The 25345-nt window shown below is 38.4% G+C and overlaps 1 protein-coding gene across 1 annotated transcript; it reads right to left on the bottom strand.

Annotated features, from left to right (window-relative positions):
• Positions 1-157: 157 nt before the first annotated feature.
• On the bottom strand, positions 158-25335 carry vars2 (valyl-tRNA synthetase 2, mitochondrial). The gene is made up of 30 exons (XM_047604382.1): positions 24986-25335; positions 24675-24878; positions 23069-23150; positions 22887-22987; positions 22069-22190; positions 21882-21948; positions 20860-20957; positions 20684-20765; positions 19482-19601; positions 17701-17809; positions 17513-17601; positions 16159-16249; positions 15848-15975; positions 15612-15715; positions 13231-13312; positions 13017-13093; positions 12770-12857; positions 12474-12567; positions 10026-10096; positions 9815-9940; positions 9600-9704; positions 6046-6114; positions 5877-5955; positions 5395-5525; positions 4693-4845; positions 4327-4578; positions 1791-1902; positions 1419-1621; positions 731-880; positions 158-615 (listed from the first exon to the last, which is right to left on the bottom strand). Exons 2-30 carry the CDS (start codon positions 24864-24866, stop codon positions 535-537), a joined length of 3258 nt encoding a protein of 1085 aa, XP_047460338.1. The 5' UTR covers positions 24867-24878; positions 24986-25335; the 3' UTR covers positions 158-534.
• Positions 25336-25345: the final 10 nt, after the last annotated feature.

Below are 25345 nucleotides of genomic sequence, written 5' to 3'. Positions count from 1 at the left end.
TTATCCTCTGCAGCAAAAGGTAATTCTTAGTCTTCCTTTCCTCGTGAGATCAGTTCATAGTCTTTGCAACTGCTCTTGAGGATATAAGTGTAGTATTTGAAAATTTGCAAGCAGACTATATAATTCTTCCAAGTTACAAAGACACCACAACAAGACATCCCCAGCAAGACCTTTATCCAGTAAAAGTTTCAGAAAAGATGAAGTTTAAAAACAATGATCCATAATCCGAGTAATGGTTTTCTTTACACAAATGTATGTCAACAAACATATTCATAACTCTTTCTATGGATACCTGCATTGTGTCTTCTGCAGCTCAGCAGTTATTATTTATATTATATATCATTACATTATACAGCCGAGTTCTGTGCCATAGTTTATCAGTGGGAGACTGCCTGATGTGAACACCACATTAACAGTTTGTCTTTGTCTCAATGCCTGGAGAACATCTCAACATTCACATTGTATTTAATTCAAAATAAATCTGTTGTAATGTCCAACATTCCACACGGTTAGCATAATGCCCACTGACTGTAGTTATTCTTCAGTTCTAAGCGTCTTTTGCAGCTCTTTCAGCTGATCTTCAATGATCTTCAGTTCCTGCTGCATAGCTGACACCTAAACACAAAGGAGAGTAAAAAAAAATCATTCGATAGAGAGCTAGAGATAGACAAACATAGATATAGATAGATAGATCTATCTATATCTCTCCATTCCTATCTATTGATCCCACCTTTTCGTCCATCTGCTGCCTGACATGAGCAGGAACCTTGATTAGGTAGTCTGGAGATTGGACTCTGCAAAGAATTTCATCCAGCTTTGGAACAAGCTTGTGTCTGCGCTGAGAGAGCTGCTGGATCTGTTTGTCAATGTTTATTCCACCCTAAGAGATGAAACCATACAATGTTAGACATGACCAGAACTCCACCATCACAAAAATGTATTGTTTCTTTCTGTGCTGCTGCAACTCTGCATTTATCTTAAGATATCTAAGATATCTTATCTTATTGCTTAGCTCAAAGCTGTCATAAACTTTATATGTTGCCCAACCCAAAGAGAAGTGGTTTAGGTAGAAAAGGCATAACAAAAGAGCCAGGTTGCTAAGCAAAAACAATAAACACTTGCTTTAGGTCAAAAGTCAAAATGATGTGATTGCAACAGTTTGTATCTCATTTGTACATTGTAGGTTAATGTTTTAGTCAATCAAATGTATCTAAAGAGTAAAAACAGAATGCAACAACTTTCAGAGTTTGTGTGCACAAATAACTTCAGTCCAGAATCCAAAGATAGTTTGGGGGTGGGGGCTTGTATTAAATATCACGCCTGCAAATTCTACTTGAATGTGTGGGCTGTGAACTTCCTTACAGTTGTGCTTCAGAGCAGGGTTTAGGAAGTGCTGCAGAAGGGGAACTGTTACATACTTGGATGTGAAGATGTAGCTGACATGTGTGGTCCACCACACCTATGAGGCTTCCTTTAGGCGGAGGAGTAGCGTGGACAGAGGGGACGTTATCTGCACCGTCAGGACAGTAGATTTGGAGCCTGGATATCCGACCTAAAGTCCAAACAGCTGACTCAAACTTGAGGAGGACCTGGGCCTGTCTGGGTGAACACGTTGCCCACACTGAAACAACATATGAGCAATATGGAAATAAATACTTTACTTGCTTTTATTGCTTTATTGCCAGTTGTTACATGAGAGGCATGGCATCTCCTTTACCATCTAAGGAGTCCCAACATCAGCTGCAGCAGTTTAATATATCAAAAACTAACTACATTGCACAGTGACTTACTGACAGGTTTTTCTTTGGTCATGCCACACTGTGCTCGTAGAGATCGGGCCGCTCGGATCACATCCTGGACCAGCAGGAAGTCTCTTTCCTCTTCGGGATAATGCCAGTGCGCCTGGCAGGATGCAGAGGTCAGAAAAATAACACATCAGCTAAAACACAGGAAAATGGAAAGTCCATCCAAAGATAGCAGAATACATTTAGATGAGTAAGACATTTGGAAGAACATGCTAGTACAGAAATGCTTTGGTCTGCTTCCTGAATTCCAGGTACCTGGCTTTTTAGATTTATGTTTTTTGTTTGTTCGTTTTTTGGTAGTCTCTTATATTTAGAGCTGTGAGACACACATGCAACATTTTCATTTTGTCTTTGGTTTGGTTCTTACAAACCATCAAGGATATTTTATAAAAACAAACAAACAAACAAAAAAAAAAAACATTTGAAGGAAATCTATAAAAAAAAAATGCTTGATCACTATTTATCACTATTAATGATCAGAAATAGATTCAAATATCTGTTCATAGAGATTAAATTGGTGTCTTCTCATTTTTACTGAGGATGCTGTCAGTGGCTCCCAGTATATAATAATGCAAATATATAAATATTGCAATACTTTCATCCGTAAGTTATAGGTCATTGTAAAACCTCCATTATTTTAGGGATAAGCCCATTATTAGACCATTTTGACATGTGCTACAGTAGCCTATATGTGTCATTATTACAGGTTGCTTAGATGGCCAACTCATTTTTTTGATCTCCTTCAAAAGTAATTAACTGCACTTTCTTCTTAATACTGCAGGTAAGATTTTGACAATTTCTAGCTTAAACTGAGAAACACCCTCCTCAGTCGTGCAGATGGAGATGATTTTTTATTTAGGGTAAATTTTCAATTATTATTATTATTTTTTTAAACTTTAATTTTGTCTTTAAAGCCCTTTGGGCATAAGGCTATTAAAGTGTTTGTGAGGGAACACAAAATGTGACTGAAATTCTTTAATGTCCTTTCATATGGTGCACCCTTGTGACAGATGTTTAATCTCAACAGCACATGTAAATATGTCTGCATAGTTCACCAAGTGATGGATAGCCCCGTCCATTGTGTTCGATTGCCATGCTCATGTACACTAGTACAAACCATGTCGGAAACCTATGGATAATTACAACTGGGTCAAATCAAATACATGTATGAAACGCCACAATAACATTTCCATGTAGGTTGCAAGAGTTCCTGAATGTTTAACAAGCTCCATCATATCCACCAATATCATCATATCAAAACTGAAGGTGTAAACTTTGGAAGGATCGTGCTCCACACACTTGACAAGCGATGCAGCACATGATGCAACAACGTAGGTTTTTCGTCATTCTAATGATATTCCTTAACAGTAAACACTACAAATTTAAATATGGAAAGTGGTGACCAGCTAAAACAAGTGCTTATCGCACCTCTGCATCCCATCTCTGCTTTGAAGGCTAATGTCAATAATGCCAGGTTTTGAAGAGAAAGAAAACTGTGGAGTAAAAACAACAACAACACAAAAACCACCTCTAGGCCTTTTTAGTTTTGATCTCTTTTTTACTTTTTTTAAAAAAAGGCCATTTCACTTCTCTCAAGACAAGGAAGCATCATCTGTGTAGTAGACCACACATATAATCTAAAAAAAATCTAAATTTGGTGTTAAAACTAACCCTTGTAACATCCATTGTAACACTGTAACAAGGACAGTGCTTCTGGTAAGTCAAATTGGATTTGTAATGGAAAGCAGTAACGTGTCAATGAAATTCCATCCACCTCAATCTTAACAGTGTGGCAGCAGAAAATCTAAAAAAAAAATAGAATTACTGCCTTGCAATAGTATGGTGTTGAAAGAACAGTGTGAAGAACATTATGGCTTTTGACACTTTGGATATAAAATGTCATTACTTTATTCTTTCAGATTTTTGTGTGAAATAATATGATTGATTGAATTAGAGCTCATCCTTGAGTCCAAGTGAACTTTTATGCCAAATTTGAAGGAATTCCTTTTAGGCCATAACGTTTCTGAGATATTGCATTCACAAGTTGAATGCATGGTCCAAACCATGTTTTGTGGGGTCTCAGTGACCTAGATCTAATTAGTTCATCGTTCAGTCAAAGTGAACATCTGTGCCAAATGTGAAGAAATTCCCTCAAGACAAACAGCTTTCACTGGTACAAAGCCACACTAAAAGCAAAATCATCTGCGTGGTTGGATTCAAACAAGAGGTAAGAGGGAAAATATGTAAATAGCAAATAAAGCAATGTGACACAATATCACTTCAAATGTGGTAGAATCCCAGAGTAAATGTTTCTGTCATGCAAACCTAAGGAAGGTAAACTGTTATTGTGAGTTTGAAGTAGTGCTTTTTATATAGCGCTTTCCTACCTATTGGTACTTAAAGCACTTTCAGTGACAGTGGCACTGGGAGCAACAGAGGGTTCAGTGTCATACTCAAGGACACCTCGGCATGTGGCCCGCTTCACCTACTGGGCCACAGCCGCCTCCTTCCAGGTACCTACCAGCTGAGAGGAGTGTGGGTACGGCTCTAAACACAGGCTGGTATGGGCACCAGCATCAGGTCTGAATGGCTGGAGTCTCTGCCACAGCTCCTCAGTGAGGAAAGGCATGAAGGGGGAGAGCATGGCCAGAGACGTAGACACACAGTGATAGAGGATAGTGCTGGCCACCTGCCTCGCTCTGCCACTGCTGTTTGTATCTGCTTGTACCACTGCCCCCTTATCCTCCTGGGCCAGCACAGGCTTTGCATACTCCTTTAGGATACACACACAAAAATCGGTTATATTTTCATGCTGGTGTAACTGCTATCTTAACTCAAACAATAAGTTTTTATATATTATGGTTTTGTTTACTCTTCTGCTGCTTACCATGTAGACATCACACAAGTTATGGACCCAGAAGGAGTAAAGGGCAGATGTGACAATGTGCAGCTCATAAGCTTCAAGGGCCTTCTCACACTGTGCTACTGTGCTGTGGAGTCTGGAGCAAATCCATCGGTCCATGCTGCTTAGAGGAGTTGTCTAAAAATTGGAAAAGGAACAAAAACAGTTATAGTATATAACAGTATATCATAGTATATTTAAAACATCACTCATATTACAGGACACATGCTAGATGACAGACTTAAAGAAGAGCAGTGAAAGAAAGAGTTGCAGAGGTGGAAGTAAGAGGACTGAGTGACTTGTTGATGAGGTAGAGACAGAGTGCTGTCAAGCTGTTCTCCATGGTGTGCTGCTGGCCTTTTCAATACCGCAGCAAATAGCCCCAGTCATTCTGACAGATTCTCACATTAAGACTCCAGGCTCATGGTCCTCATCAGGGTCATCAACTTTCACAAAGCTGTTGGTCTAATAAAGTTGTTCTATGCACTAAAAGTTGCTCAAGTCTTGACCGATTCATATTCTTATTTATTTATTCTTCTTCCACGCATCTTGGTAGTAGCTCCATTGTTGTCATCTTTTACAGATAGTGCAGGGCTGCAGAACGTTCAATTTCAGTCTTGCAATCCTTATCCTTTTTTTTTTTACCAACAATACTATAAGCATTGGGAGACTTTTTCTTTGCTTTACCTCTTCCAGTGTCCCCACTGGTGTTGTGTTGTCACCAAGCACTCCAAGTGTGAATCTTAGAGTCTGCCAAATTTTATTACAGAAATGTCTGCAGCTCAGGACCTGAGAGATGGACAGACTAATGTCTTCTCCTGATAAAGTGGCATAAAAGAGAAAGACAAAAACAGTCACTAACACCAGTAAGAGGTAAATAGACCTTAATGACCATCATTACAATAAAAGATACCGTGCTCTTTCCTTATTGTTTCTTAAAGTGCGCTTCTTGGATCACATGTTTCAAACACAACAGAGAGACCAAAATAGCCCCCTACTTATTTAAGATGTAAGGCTATTTTCAGTCTGAAAGTCTGTTAATGACTTGTTAATGATATGAAACTAGTCAAAACTGCATCCATCTTCCTTCCTGCAACACTGTGTTTCACATTCACACGCTGATGGTTGATTCCCGTCAGATAAAGCAAGTGGATATGAGAGTCACTTACCCTGCATTTTGTGAGAACAAAGTGCAAATCGCAAAGCATCAGTCCCACACTGAGGTATTCCCTTGGGGAAGTCCTTCTTCTGTAGGGACGCAAACAGATAAGGGAGAAAGTAATAGCTGCACTTTGCCAGTCAGCCAGAAAGAAAGAGACAGGAGAGAGGGGAGCTGACCTGTGCTTCCATGGCAACCAGCTGCTCCTTTGGGTCAATGTTACCCTCCTTCACTTTCTCTTGAAGTCTCTGGGAAGAAAAGGTAAGAAAAACAAACAATGTCTTGTATGGGGACAGCAGTCTCTGACTCTTCGTTGCCCCACTGTCTTCATATCAGAAAAAAAAGGAACACATTTTTCGCTGACATTTTTCTCACATAAAATATATAACGCCTCCACTTAAAAGGTAAATTCCTGCTTTTATTAAAGTCATTAATGTACTTTTTAAGAAACCTCTTGATTTTATGCAAAAATCTAAACAGTTTCACACAAAATCAACTTTTGTTGCTGGCTGTTGCTTTGTTACAGTATCAGAGAGGCTAGAAAGCAATGAGAAAGGAATTAGGTAAGCATGTCAATCTTTAGAACACAGAATCCAGCTAAAGCAACAATAAGTCATCCTGTCCATCATCATTTTAAAGTCATAGTAATACTTGGTTGAGGATTGTCTGGTGTCTTGTTCAAAAGGGCCTGTCTAATCCTGAGTCAGATAAATCAGATTTACAGTTGTATGTGCTGTATACAGTCCCCTCCAAAAGTATTGGAACAGCAAGGCAAATTCCCTTGTTTTTGTTGTTCACTGACGACATTTGGGTTTAAGATCAAAAGATGAGTATGAGACAAGGGTTCAAAATGTCAGCTTTTATTTCCTGGTATTTACATCTTGAGGTGTTAAACAACTTAGGACATACCACCGTTTGTATTACACCACAGCATTTTTAGGTGAGCAAAAGTAATGGAACAAATAATCGTAAAGTAACATTTAATATTTGGTGGCAAAGCCCTTGCTTGCAATGACTGTGACCCATCAACATCACCAAACTGTTGCATTCTTCATTTGTGATACTATTTCAGGCTTTTACCCCAGCTTCTTTCAGTTCTTGTTTGTTTCAGGAGGTTTCTCCCTTCAGTCTCCTCTTCAGGAGGTAAAATGCTGCTCTATTGGGTTAAGATCAGGTGATTGACTTGGCCAGTCTCTTCTTTTGCTGTTACCATCATCAGTTACATCATCAATAAATATGAATGAGCCTGTTCCAGAAGCGGCCATGCACGTCCAAGCCATGACATTTCCTCCACCATGCTTCACAGATGAGCTTTGATGTTTCGGATCATAAGCAGTTCCTTTCTTTCTCCACACTTTGGCCTTTCCATCACTTTGGAAGAGATTAATCTTAGTTTTGGGGTTTTTCTTCAGAGCTCTCACAATATTTCTGTCATCAACTACTGTTGTTTTCCTTAGCCGACCTGTTCGACGTCTGTTGCTCGGTACACAACCCGGGACATACCACCCTTTGTTTGAACCCACCCAATTTTCAAGTGAGCAAAACTATTGGAACATGTGACTGACAGTTGTTTCTTGTTGACCAGGTGTTGACTTTAAGGTTGATTGTTCAAACATTAAATAGCTCTGCATGACTAGTCTATTTTTTGGCCTGGGTTGAAACCTATAAAGTATGCATTTCTTGTTAAAGAGGATAAACAAACATGTAGACCAGAGAGCTGTCTATGGGAGAAAAGCAAGCCATTTTCAAGCTGAGAAAAGAAGGAACATCAATCAAAACCATTGGACAAACACTGGGCATAGCAAGCACAACAATTTGGAATGTCCTGAATAAGAAAGAAACTACTGGTGTACTGAGCAACAGACGTCGAACAGGTCGGCTAAGGAAAACAGTAGTTGATGACAGAAATATTGTGAGAGCTGTGAAGAAAAACCCCAAAACATCAGTAGGTGACATCAGTAAGTGGTACCACAATCCACTGATCAAAGAAGACTCTGAGAGCAGAAATATAGAGGCCATACCAAAAGATGCAAACCACTCATCAGTAGTAAGAATCGGAAGCAAGCTTGAAATTGGCAAAGAAGTACAGAGATGAGTCACAAAAGTTCTGGAACACAATCTTATGGACTGAGGAGACCAGGATCAATCTCTACCAAAGTCATGGAAAAGCCAAAGTGTGGAGAGAGAAAGGATCTGCTTATGATCCGAAGTATCAAAGCTCATCTGTGAAGCATGGTGGAGGTAATGTCATGGCTTGGACGTGCATGACCGCTGCTGGAACAGGCTCATTCATATTTATTGATGACGTAACTGATGATGGTAACAGCAGAATGAATTACGAAGTGTACAGAAACATTTTGTCTGCCATTTTGTCTCTTTCTTTACAGAGAAATGCATCCAAACTAATTTGAGGAATTTTATCCTGTAGCAGGACAATGACCCAAAGCACACTGCCAACAAAACAAAGGACTTCATCAGGGGAAAAAGTGGAAGGTTTTAGACTGGCCAAGTCAATCACCTGACCTTAATCCAACTGAGCAGCATTTCACATCCTGAAGAGGCGACTGAAGGGAGAAACCCCCTGAAACAAACAAGAACTGAAAGAAGCTACACCTTGAAGGGCATCATCCCGCTTATACCATGGTCACTCACAAAATAAATAAATATTAGGTCAATTATTAATACGTTAATATTGTTTTTTTACCGTTTAAATCATACGTTTTTCACAAGAAGCAGCTGAGTGGACTATTTAACATCTCCTGTCCGCATTTGTTGCCAGTTTTTTGTTTGAGGATTATGTGTATGTGTATTCAACGGCATCCTCATCTCTTTGGATGATGAAGGATGTCATCATCAGCTCACGCTTCCCCTCCCTGCCATGCCAAGCCAAGCCAAACACAGCTGGATATCAAACCACACCTTTCTGACGAGGCAGAGGGGGGGTAAATAAACTGTGAAAAAAAATTATGTTCTATTTTTCTGTTGCCACGGTTACCAAAGCGTTTGAGCCAGCGCAATCATTTAGAACTGTCATCAGATAATTTGACCGGAACGTCTTTATGGGTGTCCATTATCACTTTTTAATGTACATCCCACAGCCAATCAGAATCGTGGATTCACCCGGACCATGGTATAATAAATGTTATTTACTTTAAGATTATTTGTTCCATTACTTTTGCTCACTTGGAAATGCTGTGGTGTAATACAAATGGTGATATGTCCTAAGTTGTTTAACACATCAAGATGTAAATACCAGGAAATAACAGCTGACATTCTGAACTCTTGTCTCACACTCATCTTTTGATCTTAAACCCAAATGTCTTCAGTGAACAACAAAAACAAGGGAATTTGCCTTGCTGTTCCAATACTTTTGGAGGGGACTGTAGTTGTGGCTAAATGCTAAGACTTCCTATATGGAAACAAAAACGATATTTAATTTGAATCTCAGCAGATGGATACCTGCACACATAATATTTACTTTGAACAAAAAGAGACTTTGTCATACTGAATATTTTTGTATTGGAGAACAATAAGAAAAAATAAAAACAGAATAGTTGCTTTCACAGCCTAATGTTGGGAGATCACTCAAACCTGTCTACTATATTACTTCAGATTACCGGAATATGCTGATAATATGATATTTATTACTCCACTTTAAAACACACCCAAGTCAGTGTGATAGGTATCAGCTGTTAATAACAGTAGTATGCCTCCTGGACCACATCCTACTTACCTCCAGGGAAACTCCGTGTATAACATCTAATGGGTCGATGACATTTCCCAGAGATTTACTCATTTTTCTGCCATATTTATCTCTCACTAGCGAGTGAAACAGAACCTGACAGGCATGACAGAAACAGAATAGAGAGAGAGAGAGAAAAAACAGAAGTGGTCTGACACAGTGATTCACTAGTACTATTGAGTTTACTCATTATTATAAAAAAATACCTGTTTAAAGGGTAACTGTCCGGTTAACTCTGTTCCTAGCATTACCATCCTTGCCACCCAAAAGAAGATGAGGTCGCTGCCTGTCTCCAAAATGGAGTTGGGATAGAAGCGCTGAAGGTCAGTGGTCTGTAGAGAGAGAGAGTGGGTAAAGGTAAGGGTTATTGTGTGAGTGGCTGTCTGTTGACATATTCAGTCAAGGTAAGAGCAACACCTGTTCTGGCCAGCCAAGCATTGCAAAGGGAAAGAGCCCAGAGGAGAACCATGTATCAAGGACATCTGGGTCTAAAACAGGAGGAAATATGATTAGAAAAACTGGATTGGTATATTTGTTTGTGATAGTGTGAAATGAGACAATTTTTTTATTTGACAAAATTATTTTTATTTCAAACTGGCAACTACAGAACCTATGCTCAGTAAAGTACAGTACCTCATTTTTTACTAACACTACAGTATTCAGATGTCTTCACTTTGTTCACAATTTGTATAAAATGGGCATTTTTCTCATCGATATACTCTAAAAAAAAAAAAAAAAAAAAAAAATGTAACAGCTTCCGGACTTTCCACAGATGTTCTGTGCAGTTTAAGAGCAACTCAAGTGTTAAGAAGCCACTCTAGTATTGGCTTGATACATTGAGTCATTGTTATGCTGAAATGGTGACCTGTAGCTCAGTCTCAGGTGTCCGTACTCTGAGGCAGATTTTTTTCAAGGAACATCTTTGTGTTTGAGCGCATTTAGTCTTTCTCTTAAACTTCTGACAGGTACAGTCAGGTCCATAAATATTGGGACATCAACACAATTTTAATCTTTTTGGCTCTACACACCACCACACTGGATTTGAAATGAAACAAACAAGATGTGCTTTAACTGCAGACTTTCATTTGAGGGTATTTACATCCAAATCAGGTGAACGGTGTAGGAATTACAACAGTTTGTATATGTGCCTCCCACTTTTTAAGGGACCAAAAGTAATGGGACAATTGGCTGCTCAGCTGTTCCATGGCCTGGTGTCTGTTATTCCCTTATTATCCTATTTAGAAGGAGCAGACACAAGGTCTAGAGTTCATTTCAAGTGTGCTATTTGCATTTGGAATCTGTTGCTGTCAACTGTCAATATGAGATCCAGAGAGCTGTAGCTATTAGTGAAGCAAGCCATCATTAGGCTTAAAAATCAAAACAAACCCATCAGAGAGATAACAAAAACATTAGGTGTGGCCAAATCAACTGTTTGGAACATTCTTAAAAAGAAAGAATGCACTGTTGAGCTCAGCAACACCAAAAGACCTGGAAGACCAAGGAAAACAACTGTGGCTGATGATGACCTGATTGAATGTAAATACCCTCAAATTAAAGCTGAAAGTCTGCAGTTAAAGCACATCTTGTTTGTTTCATTTCAAATCCAGTGTGGTGGTGTACAGAGCCAAAAAGATTAGAACTGTGTTGGTATCCCAATATTTATGGACCTGACTGTATGTCCCTGATGTTAAGAAGCATCAGATACAGAAAATAATTCTGCCATAAGACAAAGAATTACCCCATTTATGTCACCTGGCTTTGGCTGAATGAATTTTATTGGTTGCTTTAACTCAGATCTTATATAGTCCCCTCCAAATTCCCTAGATTTTCTTGTTCACTGAAGACATTTGGGTTTAAGATCAAAAGATGAGTATGAGACAAGAGTTCAAAATGTCAGCTGTTATTTCCTGGTATTTACATCTAGAGGTGTTAAACAACTTAGGACATACCACCGTTTGTATTACACCACAGCATTTTTAGGTGAGCAAAAGTAATGGAACAAATAATCGTAAAGTAACATTTAATATTTGGTACACCAGTAGTTTCTTTCTTATTCAGGACATTCCAAATTGTTGTGATGCTATGCCCAGTGTTTGTCCAATGGCACTGATTGATTTTCCTTCTTTTCTCAGCTTGAAAATGGCTTGCTTTTCTCCCATAGACAGCTCTCTGGTCTACATGTTTGTTTATCCTCTTTAACAAGAAATGCATACTTTATAGGTTTCAACCCAGGCCAAAAAATAGACTAGTCATGCAGAGCTATTTAATGTTTGAACAATCAACCTTAAAGTCAACACCTGGTCAACAAGAAACAACTGTCAGTCACATGTTCCAATAGTTTTGCTCACTTGAAAATTGGGTGGGTTCAAACAAAGGGTGGTATGTCCCGGGTTGTTTAACACCTCAAGATGTAAATACCAGGAAATAAAAGCTGACATTCTGAACTCTTGTCTCATATTCATCTGTTCATCTTAAACCCAAATGTCGTCAGTGAACAACAAAAACAAGGGAATTTGCCTTGCTGTTCCAATACTTTTGAAGGGGACTGTACACTACATAACTGTAAAAAGGAATAAAATAAACACTGCAAACAAACGCGGTTAGAAAATACTAAATGCTTTTGTAAAATAGTCTGATCTTTGATTTGTACAAAAACAAACAAACAAACAAAAAAAAACATACTGAGTATACTGAAATGCCTTGAATGCTTTCTGTTCGAGGTCTACCAGACAAACAGAGAGGAATGGGACCCTGCTTGACAAATAGATGAATGAGCACTGGGATCACATTATGGTATAAAGAAGCTTTCCTCTTTGTGAAAGTGACAGCTGAGACAGGTTAAGTGTTAAGATGAAGGTGATTCACCCCGAGTCAACGTGACAGCTTCTGGCTTCACTCCATATTTGACAGCTGCTTTCTGTCTGGCCTCGTCTTCGTTCTCTCCCCAAACCCACTGCTCCTACCATAAGTAACACACAGACACACAAAACATTTGCAATCTGATGATCTGGGAAGTGTAATATAATTAATTTATCAACCACTTAGCAATTTGTAAACCCAGTATTTTGTCAGGGTTACACTGGACACACTGGGATAACACACAACAACTTATATTTCATGGAGCAGTCTTGTTAATATACAGTAAATACACACAGACCAACCTCTTGCTTGTCTGTAGAATTAGGAAGTTCAACTTGGTAAGCAGGGATCTGATGACCCCACCAAAGCTGCCTGGATATGCACCAATCACTGCAAAGCAAAAAGGGCTACATTGTTACCAACCCATATGGCGACACAAGAGCTCATTCATCATCAGAGTGGTGTCATTTCACGCACATGTCACCATGATGGCACACAGCACCATTGTTCCTCCTCACACCACTGTTCAAACATATGAATTTTGTCTACCTTATGTTCGACAACCAGTTCTTCCATGTCTTAGTGTAGTAGTGAGGAATGATTTCCAGTTGCCCATTATCAACAGCCTGATTAAAGGAAAAAATTAATGTTTAACAAGTGACACCATAGCCTGACTACTTTATCACCATGTTTACATAATTAAGTCTCACGCAATCAATACATAAAAGCTGAACTAAATGTTGACACCTGATAGCTAACTTACCTTTATAGCGTTTTTAGCCATTTCTTCACAACGGACGAACCACTGCTTCTTGAGAAGAGGTTCAATGACATCTCCTGAGCGGCTGAGACAAGGAGAGTGCAGCAAGGAAAATACTTAATACTTAAGGAAATACTTAATGTGACCTCGCTGGATATACAGTGGGGGAAATAAGTATTTGATCCCCTGCTGAATTTGTAAGTTTGCCCACTTCCATAGAAATGATCAGACTCTGGTTTTTATGGTTGTTTACTGGTTATGGGTATAGACAGAATATCAATTGAAAATGCATAAAAAACACACAATCTAAAAGTTATAAATTGTTATGTATTTTATTAAGGGAAATAAGTATTTGATTCCCCAACAATTCACTTAGAATTCAGGCTCCTACAGATTGGCTGGTGCGCATGTGGCACACAGCTGTGCTCAGTCAACTAATTACCAATACTCCTGATCTTAACTCGTCATGTATATAAAGCACACCTGCTCTAAGAATCAGTTTCTCACATTCCAACTTCTACAGCACCATGGGCAAGACCAAAGAGCTGTCAAAAGATGTCAGGGACAAGATTGTAGACCTGCACAAGGCTGGTATAGGTTACAAAACCATCAGCAAAAGGCTTGGTGAGAAGGTGACAACTATTGGTGCCATTATTCGCAAGTGGAAGACCCATAAAAGGACCATCAACTGTCCTCGGTCTGGAGCTCCCCGCAAAATCTCGCCTCATGGAGTGAGGATGATGATGAGAAAGGTGAGGGAGCAGCCTAAAACAACACGGCAGGAGCTTGTTAATGATCTGGAAGCAGTTGGGACCTCCGTCACCAAGAAAACAGTTGGCAACACACTGCGCCGTTATGGATTGAACTCTTGCAGTGCCCGCAAGTTCCCCCTGCTCAAGAAGGCACATGTACAGGCCCGCCTTAAGTTTGCCAGTGACCATCTAAATGACTCAGAGAAGGCTTGGGAGAAAGTGCTGTGGTCTGACGAAACCAAAGTTGAGCTATTTGGCATTAACTCGACCCGCCGTGTTTGGAGGATGAAAAAACGTGAGTATGACCCAAAGAACACCATACCCACGGTTAAGCATGGAGGTGGAAACATCATGTTTTGGGGCTGTTTTTCAGCAAAGGGTACAGGGCAACTTCACCGCATTATGGGGCCAATGAATGCAGCCATGTACTGTAACATCTTGGACAAAAACCTTCTTTCCTCAGCAAGAACACTGAAGATGCCTCGTGGGTGGGTTTTCCAACATGACAATGACCCAAAACATACTGCCAGGACAACAAAGGAGTGGCTCAAGAAGAAGCATATTAAGGTCATGGAGTGGCCTAGTCAGTCTCCAGACCTTAACCCGATCCAAAACCTGTGGAGGGAGCTGAAGCTCCGAGTTTCCAAGAGGCAGCCAAGAAACTTGAAGGATTTAGAGACTGTCTGTAAAGATGAATGGGCCAAAATCCCTCCTGCGCTGTGTGCAAACCTGGTGACCAACTACAAGAAACGTCTCATCGCTGTGCTTGCCAACAAAGGTTTCTCTACAAAGTACTGACTTGTGTTGTGCTTGGGATCAAATACTTATTTCCCTTAATAAAATACATAACAATTTATAACTTTTAGATTGTGTGTTTTTTATGCATTTTCGACTGATATTCTGTCTATACCCATAACCAGTAAACAACCATAAAAACCAGAGTCTGATCATTTCTATGGAAGTGGGCAAACTTACAAATTCAGCAGGGGATCAAATACTTATTTCCCCCACTGTATGTAGAAGAGGCTCTGAACGTAGAATGTTTGCGTGCAAAGACATTAATCCTGTTAAGCAAGTTTGGAATGTATACTAAGCTATAGTATTATTCCATTATATCATAAAGTGGTTAAAAAATGATTTAAAAAGGATTTCGAAACAGATTGACTGTAAGTCTAAAACACATAAGCAAAAATACCTTGACGTTGAAAATTCAAAAAGTTCCAAAAAGGAAAGTATTAGAAAACAAAAAATCAAGGTATTTGCCAAATACCCGCAGATGAAAGTAGGAACAGAAGAATCAGTACAGAGCACAAGAATGACCTTGCACCTATGTGCATCAACCATAGACTATATAGATGGATGTGAAGCCAAAGACAGTAGAGCTCCCCCCAGTGTCTGGCTGAGTATAGGTCATAGCTCCACCTCCTCCATGTTAGTAGAAAGGACTTCTGATAAATTTTGTTTTTGTTAGTTATGTGACATGTTAGGATGTGACATAATGATGACTACAAGTTGCCTTACCAACAACCTTTCTTTCTAACTGGTGGAGGTAGAGCAAAGCGCAGCAGTGTTTCCACATAGATGCACATAGAAACATTCAGAAGAAAGAAGGTGTAAGATGTGCTGCTTTACCTGCAGATGGGTAAAGTTGTGGCATGATTTGTCTTTCCTCTAAACAGTTTCTTTTCTACCAAAGCATCCACAACAAGCTGTCTGGCATCAAAACGCTTCACGCCCTTGAAAGAGAAAGTGGAAAAAACAGCAGATGAAATAAATAAACAGTGGTACCCAGTGGTTAAGTACTTTGTCTTGTGTGGTATTATGTGGTAATAGAAAGTTTAAACATGATGACAGCTGAGCTATTGCACCTCGAGCCACTCTCCACAGGATGACGTCATTGTCCCATTTCCTTCAATCACTGTGGGACGTGGCAGTGAATGTCTCTGTGACAGCAGGAAGTCTGTGTGGTCATGAGCAGGAGTCACCTTCACTGCACCTACCACAGATAAACACAGAGAACAGATCAACGACAACAACTGCAAACTACGTCAAATGCATGGACATATCATGAACAGCTTTAAGCACCTGAAATTCACAGATTATTCATGCAATAAACTAGCTGCAAGAGTTTTGGCGTTCAGTTTTAATGAGTCGTGGTTAGAGAAAGAGTTGCAGTCACCAGTTCCAAGTTCCATGTCCACCATTGTATCAGTGATGATAGGCAGGAGTCTATAGGTGAAAGGATGTCTGCACTGCTTTCCATGAACAGCCTGGAACAAAGCGCACAAAGCAGAGAGATATTAATAAGCTATTTTGCTCATTTGTTTCTTTTGTTCAGGGAGAGTACACATTAATAAATGTTTCACTTTCACCAGGTTTAATTCTGCAAATAATATTTCAATATGTAACAGGAGACAGAAAACCCAATTTAGACCACTGTTTCATTTGCAAATTACTCCCAAACTTAAATACAAAAAGGATCACACTAAATCTCAGTTGTGCTTGAAATGTGATGTGGAATGGTAATTTTACCTGGTAGTTTTATCTACTGCATTTGGACTTGTAACTGTATATATAATGACCAGCAGAATCTCAAATAAGAGATAAACATTCCATGTTTGGTTAGATTGCATTACATTATATTACAAGGAAAATATATTGCTTAAACGGATAGACTGTAAATCTCCAACAGTAGCTGGCTGGCAGGAGGTTATTTTTGACATGGACTATTTGATCTGACATGGAGGCCTTTTATAACATCTGGTCCCCCCTTTTGAAATATATTGGTGACTGACTGGCAACCATTGTGCTGAAGTTTCTGGTGGTTCAGGATATGTAATATGTCGAGGATGACTGATGCTTTGATACCACTGTACTGTATGAGCACAGGCTGTTGAAGCTGTTTCCTGTGGGGTTAACATTTTGTCGAGTTGGTACATTAGTAAAAAAGTGCAAGTGTAGAGGGCTTTGAAGGATTTGAGTGACTTTGTTAAAAATGTACCAGGTCCACTACAGGAATGTTTGTGGACAGTATGAAAAGTGGCCCAGTGAACCGGCTACAGGGATATGGACAGAAAGATCACTGACAAATGTAGAGAGTAAAGGCTGGCTCATGTGGTCTGATCCAACTGAAAAACACATACAACATGTACACCTTATAGCTACATTATACTGTACACTGATCAGGCATAACATTAAAACCACTGACAGAAGAAGTGAATAATGTTGAGCATCTGGTAATAATACAATGTTCTGCTGGCTAGTTCTTCAGGTATTCAGCATCGTTCTATAGCAATGGGTCCAGAGCAAAATCAAACAACAAACAGGTTTAGCATGCTTCTAAAATCTGCTATTCTGTTTTTGGGCTGATTCAATAACTACATAAAAAAAGAGTTTGCCTTATTCCAGTGTTTCAAGTCTTTTGTAGTACCTTTTTCATCTTATTCATCAACACGCCGATTTCTTAAGCAGATTTACATGTGTCTACATTCTGACATATTCCAAAATGCTTAACTCTCTTGTAAACTCCTCACCTCATATCGAGGATCATCTGGGTGAACGGCTACAGCCACATCTCCAAGCATAGTCTCAGGACGTGTAGTGGACACCGCCACCTCCATATCTACAACATAGTGAAAACAAAAATCATAATTACATAAGAAAAGATAACCTCAAACACACTGTGTTCGCATTGTGTCTCTACACAGTCACAAATACTCACCGTGGCCCTCTACAGGGTAAGCAAAGGTATACATAGTTCCAAACTCCACCTTATTTTCATACCCAGGAACAGCCAACATAGTTTGTCCAGAAAGCTCCTTTGCATCAACCTGATGAAAAATCCACAACCTTAAAGTTACTATTTACTTCAGGCACAAGACATGATAATGCTGTCTACAAATGCACAATATGCAAGAACATTCTACTGTTCAGGAATCTGTCATATTTATCAGGGAATCACTGTCTCTTGATATGGACTGCATATGGGTCAAAGACGTATAAGGATTTTAAAAGTGAAAAAAATCAAAATCAGCTGCTATTAATAATAATAAAAGAACAAAAGTACAACATCAAATCAATGTCTAAAAACCTACAGCTACTGAATTGAGTAACATGTCCAGTCTTTCTAACAGAGGACATGTCCTGGGTAAGAGGACATGTCCTCTGTTAGAAAGACTGGACAAGAAGGACATATCGTTACCCAGAAAGGACAAAACAACTATTTTTCCTTTATAATCGGGCACTAACTGGGTCTACTGTGTAAAACATTAGTTTAATCTTCAACACATCAATGTCATATTTCACAAGAAATAGGTCATTTTAAAATTTAAAAAATTATAAATGTGTTATTAGCGTTATCCAGAAAGACACATCATGGTGGTACATCACGTACCACTGAGCGAAAAGGTCAAAATTTCAACATTTTAAGAGAGATTTACTGACATTGTTATCTCTATTGGGGGTCCTTCAGAATTTGTTGGCTGATACAACACCCTGTAACATGGCTGTCCAAATCCAACTATGGTCATATAGCCACTTTATGTGTCATACACAGGAAGGACATTTGAGAATCCAAAAATGGGGATAAAAGTATTTCTTGAATATAAATGTAAATGAGCTTAGTGTTACTATATTTTTAGGTGTCATTACAAACACCAACACAATTATGTCCCTGTGTATCATTAATGCCTTTATTAAGATTTTTGACATTTTTAGCATAATTTTGTACTTAGATCTTTAGCCCGGACATTATCCAGGAAGGACAGCTTTGTACTTTTGAGCTAAATAGGTCCTTAAATTTTCATTTCTTACAGTACATACTCATATGAGCAAGTAAAGTGGGGAGAATTTAATAAACAAATTGTACTTTTTAAAATTTTTATTTATTTTTACTATTATAAATATGCCTTGGACACCAGAATTGACATGTCTCGTCTTTGACCCATATACCAGATGACAACAAAGGTTGAAGTTTTCTCGTGATTCTCTGAACATAAACTCCTCAGACTGAAGTAGAAGAACTTGTATTTATCAAACTTGAGCACCATTATTTGATACTGAAAACAAAATTGAATAACAAAATATAGGTATATCAAAATGAGACAGCTTTGCACAGAAACTTTCAGTGCAAATTCTCTTGTTGGAGTCTCTTTTGATAGATAGATATTGATATTAAAATGTAATGTAACTGTTCTTATACAAGTTTAATAAAGAAAAACTTGTAGAAAAAAAAAAGGTGATTTAGGGTTCTTAATGAAATGTGCAACTCTTTTCCCCACTATGAGAATAAGTCCCCACCACTAGAAAGATGAGTTTATGTTAACTTTTGGCATATGCTGGTACGCACAGTTTTACATGTGTACGTAGTATCTGTAATTATATATATATATATATATGTGTGTGTGTGTATATATATATATATATAGATATAGATATATATAAACTGTATACTGTATGTGTGTGCTGTTTATTGTATATTCATGTGATGTGATGATGTCTCACCTCTATGTCAGAGATGGCAGATTCAAGTGCACAGCTCCAACTGACCAAACCCTCTGAGCGATATATCAGCCCAGAGTCACACAGTTTGACGAAGGCCGTAGTTACAGCCCTGCTAAAACCCTGGAATCAAAATACAATCAAAAAGAATTAACAGAGCCCCGTTTCAACTTTGTTTAATATTACTAGCCGATTCCAAAAAAAATATTTTATACATCAGTGTAATTATCCAAAAGCATTTTTAAGAAGAAAAAAAAAGCAGCTGAACTAGTTGGAAATTAAATGCATCAGTTTCTGGTCAAGCAAGTTTCTGTTGGGTTTTATCCAGAGTTTCCTATTTAAAATTCAAACTTCCCAGTTCCTTAAAAATGAAGAAGCTACTCAGATGAGTGGAGAAAAGTCTTCTCAAAAAAAGTTCAGTTCATTTTTTGGATAAACCATGACCTGGATGACTAAGAATCTTCACAGACATCAGTGTAATTTACCAGGTGAGAAGAAAGTTCATATGTACAGTAAGGGCTAATGCCAGATGACATGGGAATTAACAGAAGTCAGAATAATAAATTGTAAACGGAGACTTTGACTGCATCCGTGTTGCTATGGTTACTCACTTTAGATACAGGCACATTCTTTCAGAATGCTGAATAGACAGCAGTAACTAATCAACACATTGCAGCCAATCAGAATTTTGTATTCAGCTAGAAAATGGTATAATACATTACATATATATATATTGGATATATGTAAACCACTGTAGTTTTTACACTGATACAACCAGACAGTGGTTTAGTAATTTAAATATATAAAAATATAGTTTGTCAACAAATTACTACAGATACATCTTAGAAAATATAGTGTGTGTCATATATTTTGGAAAACAGTACAGATGAGGATATAGAAGATTTGCTGAAGTGAATTAATGAAGTAAAACAGTGTCTGCTGAGCTATTTTTTGAAATACTACATTTCATTACATCCAGTAAATGAAAGCACAGGCTGCCAGTTGTCAGAGAAACACTTCAGGTGGGTTTTCAATGGCTATTGTACTTGTTTAATTGTTTAAGCTCACATTCTCTTTCAAATGATCAGTCCTGCCCTCACATCATTTCTTTTCTGCATAAGATAGCTTTACTCTGTCCAAATCATTTACATCAATCACACAAAGAGTCTACATATGCTTTAAGCACAATGTGACAAGAGTCTTACTGGATCCATAGTGAAACAGGCTCTACTCCAGTCTAGAGAAGCTCCAAGCATCCTCAGCTGATGGTAGATCTCTTCTCCTTTACTGGACATGAGACAAAGGAAATCAGCTCAGTGAAGCAAACATTGTGAACACCCGACATTAGACATTTAACAATGATGTGAATGTGAAGACTCACCTGTTCTTCCATTTCCAAACCTCCTGTAGAAACTCTTCTCTGGTGAAGTCCTGCCTGTGTTTCCCTTTTTCCCTCAAAAGTTTCCTCTCCACCACTGCCTAATATGAACAAAAGTGACTAAATTAGACTAGAGACTACCCCCTAGAGCATCGGTCAACAAATGGACACCAAATGTATGTCAAAAGTATTCAGCAGCATTGCTTCACTGTTATAATTATTGAGGTTTTCTCCACAACTATTAACTTCTCATACGACCATGTGCAAATTCAACAAAAAAATAAAATAAACTAAAAGGAGTAATACATACAAGACAGATACAGGGCAAAACAACCCAGAACATCTATAAAACATGCAGAACAACTACATGCAAGTTATCTTATAGTGTATATGGAAGCCAAAGAATAACTGATAAAATAAGGAAAGAATGAATAACAAAATGAATGAGTAATACGGGGTTTACAACTAATAAACTAGGATAAATAACATAAAATCTTCTGCGGCTTGTAATACTAATCATAGTTATAATAATCAGGAATGAATCATGAAGACTATGATTGCATTGATTAATGGTGATGCTGATAATATCCATAATTTGTATTAGCAGGTATGTCCCATCTTTGTGCTTCTATGGTTACCTTGCTGAGCAGCAGTTGAGGAAAAATTAACACAAAAACAAAAACAAACAAAAAACACCTATAATAAGAAAGGCATTCTTACAGAATCCCAAATCAGCAGGAAGGATGGCGCAACCAACCATATTATAGGGAGAGTATTATAAACTTTTGGCCATCGGGCTACACGACTATACTTAAATATGGTTATATTAAGAAGAATCCTGATGTCCCCACCTTCTCTCTTGCAGCCGTACTATACATAGCTCTTACTACCGTGTCTCATCTATCATTAGATAAGCCAGTGACAGTAGGGAACTCCTCCATAGTATAGCTTCAAGGAAATCCTTGGGAAATAAATTTAAATAGCTCAACTGTCAGAAAGAAGAAGAAGAGATGGCACTGCCCTACCTGTGTTGCTATTCCTGCGTGGTCACATCCAGGGACCCACAGCACCCTGTAGCCCTGCATTCTCCTCCTGAATGGATTATGAGTTGATACATTACAACATCATCAACAGATAACGTATCTCGAATATTCTGCCACAATCCAATATTAGATACTTCACAAGAAAAGCTGCATAGGTGTGGGCATTTACCATCGAACCAGAGCATCTTCTACAGCTACAGTCAGTGCATGGCCCAAGTGCAGTGTACCAGTCACATTTGGTGGAGGGATACACAGAGAGAAGGTCTGGTCCACACTGTGAGACAGCTGTTCCTGAAAGGCAATTAGAAATAGCCATAGCTCATGTGAATTTAATCCACACGTACTGTATATCCACTAACTTGCAAAGTTCTGAGTGTTTTGCTGGAATCAAGCCACTGTTTTATGTAAATAGTTCCACCCATATTTGTTCTGCAATGACAAGTTGAACAGGTGGTTCTAAAAATGATTGATGGATATGCTTAACTGGGAACAAATAAGACACAAGAGCATACTATGGGCCAAGTTTAGAATGTGTAGTGGAATATGACAGAAAAATATTGGGAGGCACTGTAAAGAAAGCAATTGTGGTTGTTTTAGGCCGTTACTTCTCCATATAAGGACAATATAATGGCAGGCTGTGATATGGAGAATATATGACGTCATTGCTAATACAGTACATCCAGAAAGTGTCGACAGCGCTTCACTTTTTTCCACATTTTGTGATGTTACAGCCTTTTTCCAAAATGGATTAAATTCATTCTTTTCCTCAAAATTCTACACCCCCACAATGAAAATGTGAAAAAAAAAATCTCAAAAATAACTTTTTTCATGTTGTCATTATGGGGGGCTGGGTGTAGAATTTTTTGGGGAAAAAAATAATTTAAGCCACTTTGGGATAAGGTTGTAACTTAACAAAATGTGGAAAAAGTGAAGCACTGTGAGTACATTCTGGATGAACTGTAGACCAGTGAGTTAATAGACCCTCACATGTTGTTCTGGACTGAAGAATCCCTCTTTCTCCCACCACTGATACCAGCTGGACTCCACATACTCTGGACTGTAAGAGGATGGAAATGGCAAGCTGGTGTCTGCACAGAAGAAAAAAAGAAAAGAAAAGAATGCAGAAAGGCACGACATGTAAATACGTTAGTATTATTAGTAACAGTCACCTTTTTTTGTCCCAGGAGGTGTGTGAGCAGTGTAAACTATCTTCTGCTTCTCGCTCCATTTAGCTGATGTATCTTCAGTGCTCTGGAAACAAAGACAGGGGAGTTTAAATAGAGTTGGACTAACTGTCTCCTGACTATGTCATTGTTCCATTGTAACTTATTGGTATTTTTTTTTTTTTTTTTTTTTTTTGACTAACCATGAGTCTTGTGCTAGTACTGACTCTGCATAAATATTACTATTTACTATTATATTAAGTACTGACTGATTCAATGTGCAATGCTACACAAAAAGCAAGATCCCTGTTTACCTTCAGAATTTTCTACATTTTTGCATAAAATGACTGAAAACATTCACAGATTTTCATACATATCTGAAAGTCATGAAAGTAGACAAAGAGAGTCCAATCAAACAAATGAAACAAAAATATTTTACTTGTGCATTTATTACACTCAAGAAAGTTAAACACTTGTACATTTCATAAAAGTAAGTGGACCCTTGTTTTCAGTATCTGGTGTGACCCTTGTGCAGCAACAAAATCAGTAACTGCGGATCAGCCATTTGCAGTAGCTTGGATGAATTGTAGCCCATTCCTCAGTATAGAACTTCTTTAGTTCTGAGATGTTGGTGGGTTTCCTCACATGAACTGTCTGTTTCAGGTTGTTCCACAACATTTCTATTGCATTAAGGTCAGTGCTCTGACTTGGCCATTACAACATGTTTGTTATGTTTCGTTTTAACCATTTTTTTTGTAGAACAAATTGTGTGCCTGACGTTGTTGTCTTCCTACATGGAGCAGTTTCTCTAAAGATTAAGCTCATGGACAGATCACGTTCTTTCAGAATTTGCTGCTATAATTCAGAATTCTTCAGTTCAATGATTTTGTTTTTTAAACAAACAAGGCACTAAGCCTGATTAAATTGATTGGAAACAGATAGACTTTAATCTGGCCTTGAAATGAATTTGTAATCCTAGAGGTGCAGTAAGTCAAACCATAATGGAAACACTTATTCACCTCTTTCACAGACATGAAATATTATTTTCCTGATAATATAAATACGCAAGTATAATATTTCAGTTTGTTCAATTTGGGCCTATTTGCCTACTTTTGGGGCTTGTGTAAAACTACACTGATGTTTTGAGTAATTTTATGGTCAAATGTAGAAAAGTGCAAAAACGTTTGCTGCATATGTCAATATATAGATTTAAAAATTCATGTGGGCTAAGCGGACTTATAGAGAAGTATTCGCGATGTCCTAAACAAAACAACCGACTGATGAGCTTACACTAAATTTGGACAAAATGCTTCTGTTGTGTTCCTTTTTATTAAAATATGTAAGTTTCAGAAAACACCCAAGAAAAGTGTGGAATGGCAGAGTAAGAACATTTACAATATTAACGTATGAAATGACTTGCACAAGACTAGCTTTTTAACCAGCTTGTTATACTAAAAAAAATATGAGGGGAGATTTTCAGATGTATCAGTATATCTTTCAAAAGCACCAACTGTATTACTGTATACTTTTCACGTAAACACGCTGGATTTGGATGAGGTGCAATTTTTTTATTATTATTATTTTATTTTACTCCTGCTTCTTTCCAACTTACATTGCGTTGACCTGACAGTATCGCCTCGTCACGCTCTCGTCTACGCCTCAGTTTCTCAGCTTGGGGTCGTGGAGACTTTAAATGAGATGAGGAGGAGGACGGTGTCTTCGGGGTGTTGCTTGAACAGAGCCTGGCTGCTCCGCCGCCGGCCAACCACAAACTCGGACCACGGCCTGCCCTCCACATCCTCATGAACTCACCTTGCTGCAGACGAACGCATAGATCCAATAATGTCATGCAGTGGCCATCTCTTGATTATATGAAGCTAGCAAATAAATATATATGCATTGACAATCAACAAATGTACTTACTCTCCACACACAGATTGCTCAGACATACCGGCCACGACCTTAACTTGATAACTTTGTCAAACCCTAGAAAGGACATTTGTAAAACACCACTATTTATATATAAATTGTATAAGATCGTCGCGTTAGCTCTTGTAAAAAATAACGTGCGATTTCACGTCAATATTCTAATATTTCCCTTTTCATCCTGAGCATGAGCCCTGTTTGTCAACGGATGGTTATGTTTGACGGACAACAGGAAACGCGTGGTCCGTCTGGAAATATCTTCCCCCAATACCACAGCTGTAAAGTTAAACTGAAAAAAAGAAAAGAAAACATCCTGCATACATTCAGAAAAATAAAAGAAGTAATGGAAAATCTTTA

Source organism: Mugil cephalus, chromosome 14, assembly GCF_022458985.1.
Source record: "Mugil cephalus isolate CIBA_MC_2020 chromosome 14, CIBA_Mcephalus_1.1, whole genome shotgun sequence".
NCBI classification, from domain to species: domain Eukaryota; kingdom Metazoa; phylum Chordata; class Actinopteri; order Mugiliformes; family Mugilidae; genus Mugil; species Mugil cephalus.
Note: the sequence above shows the minus strand (reverse complement) of the source record. Positions and strands in the feature narration are given on the sequence as shown.

Coding starts and splice junctions, on each gene's coding strand:
- vars2 (XM_047604382.1), bottom strand. CDS start 24,866: ATGAGGATGTGGAGGGCAGGCCGTGGTCCGAGTTTGTGGTTGGCCGGC. Junction 12,568..12,769: donor ATTCTACAGACAAGCAAGAG/GTTGGTCTGTGT, acceptor TACTTATGGTAG/GAGCAGTGGGTTTGGGGAGA. Junction 881..1,418: donor AGCTACATCTTCACATCCAA/GTATGTAACAGT, acceptor TTCATCTCTTAG/GGTGGAATAAACATTGACAA.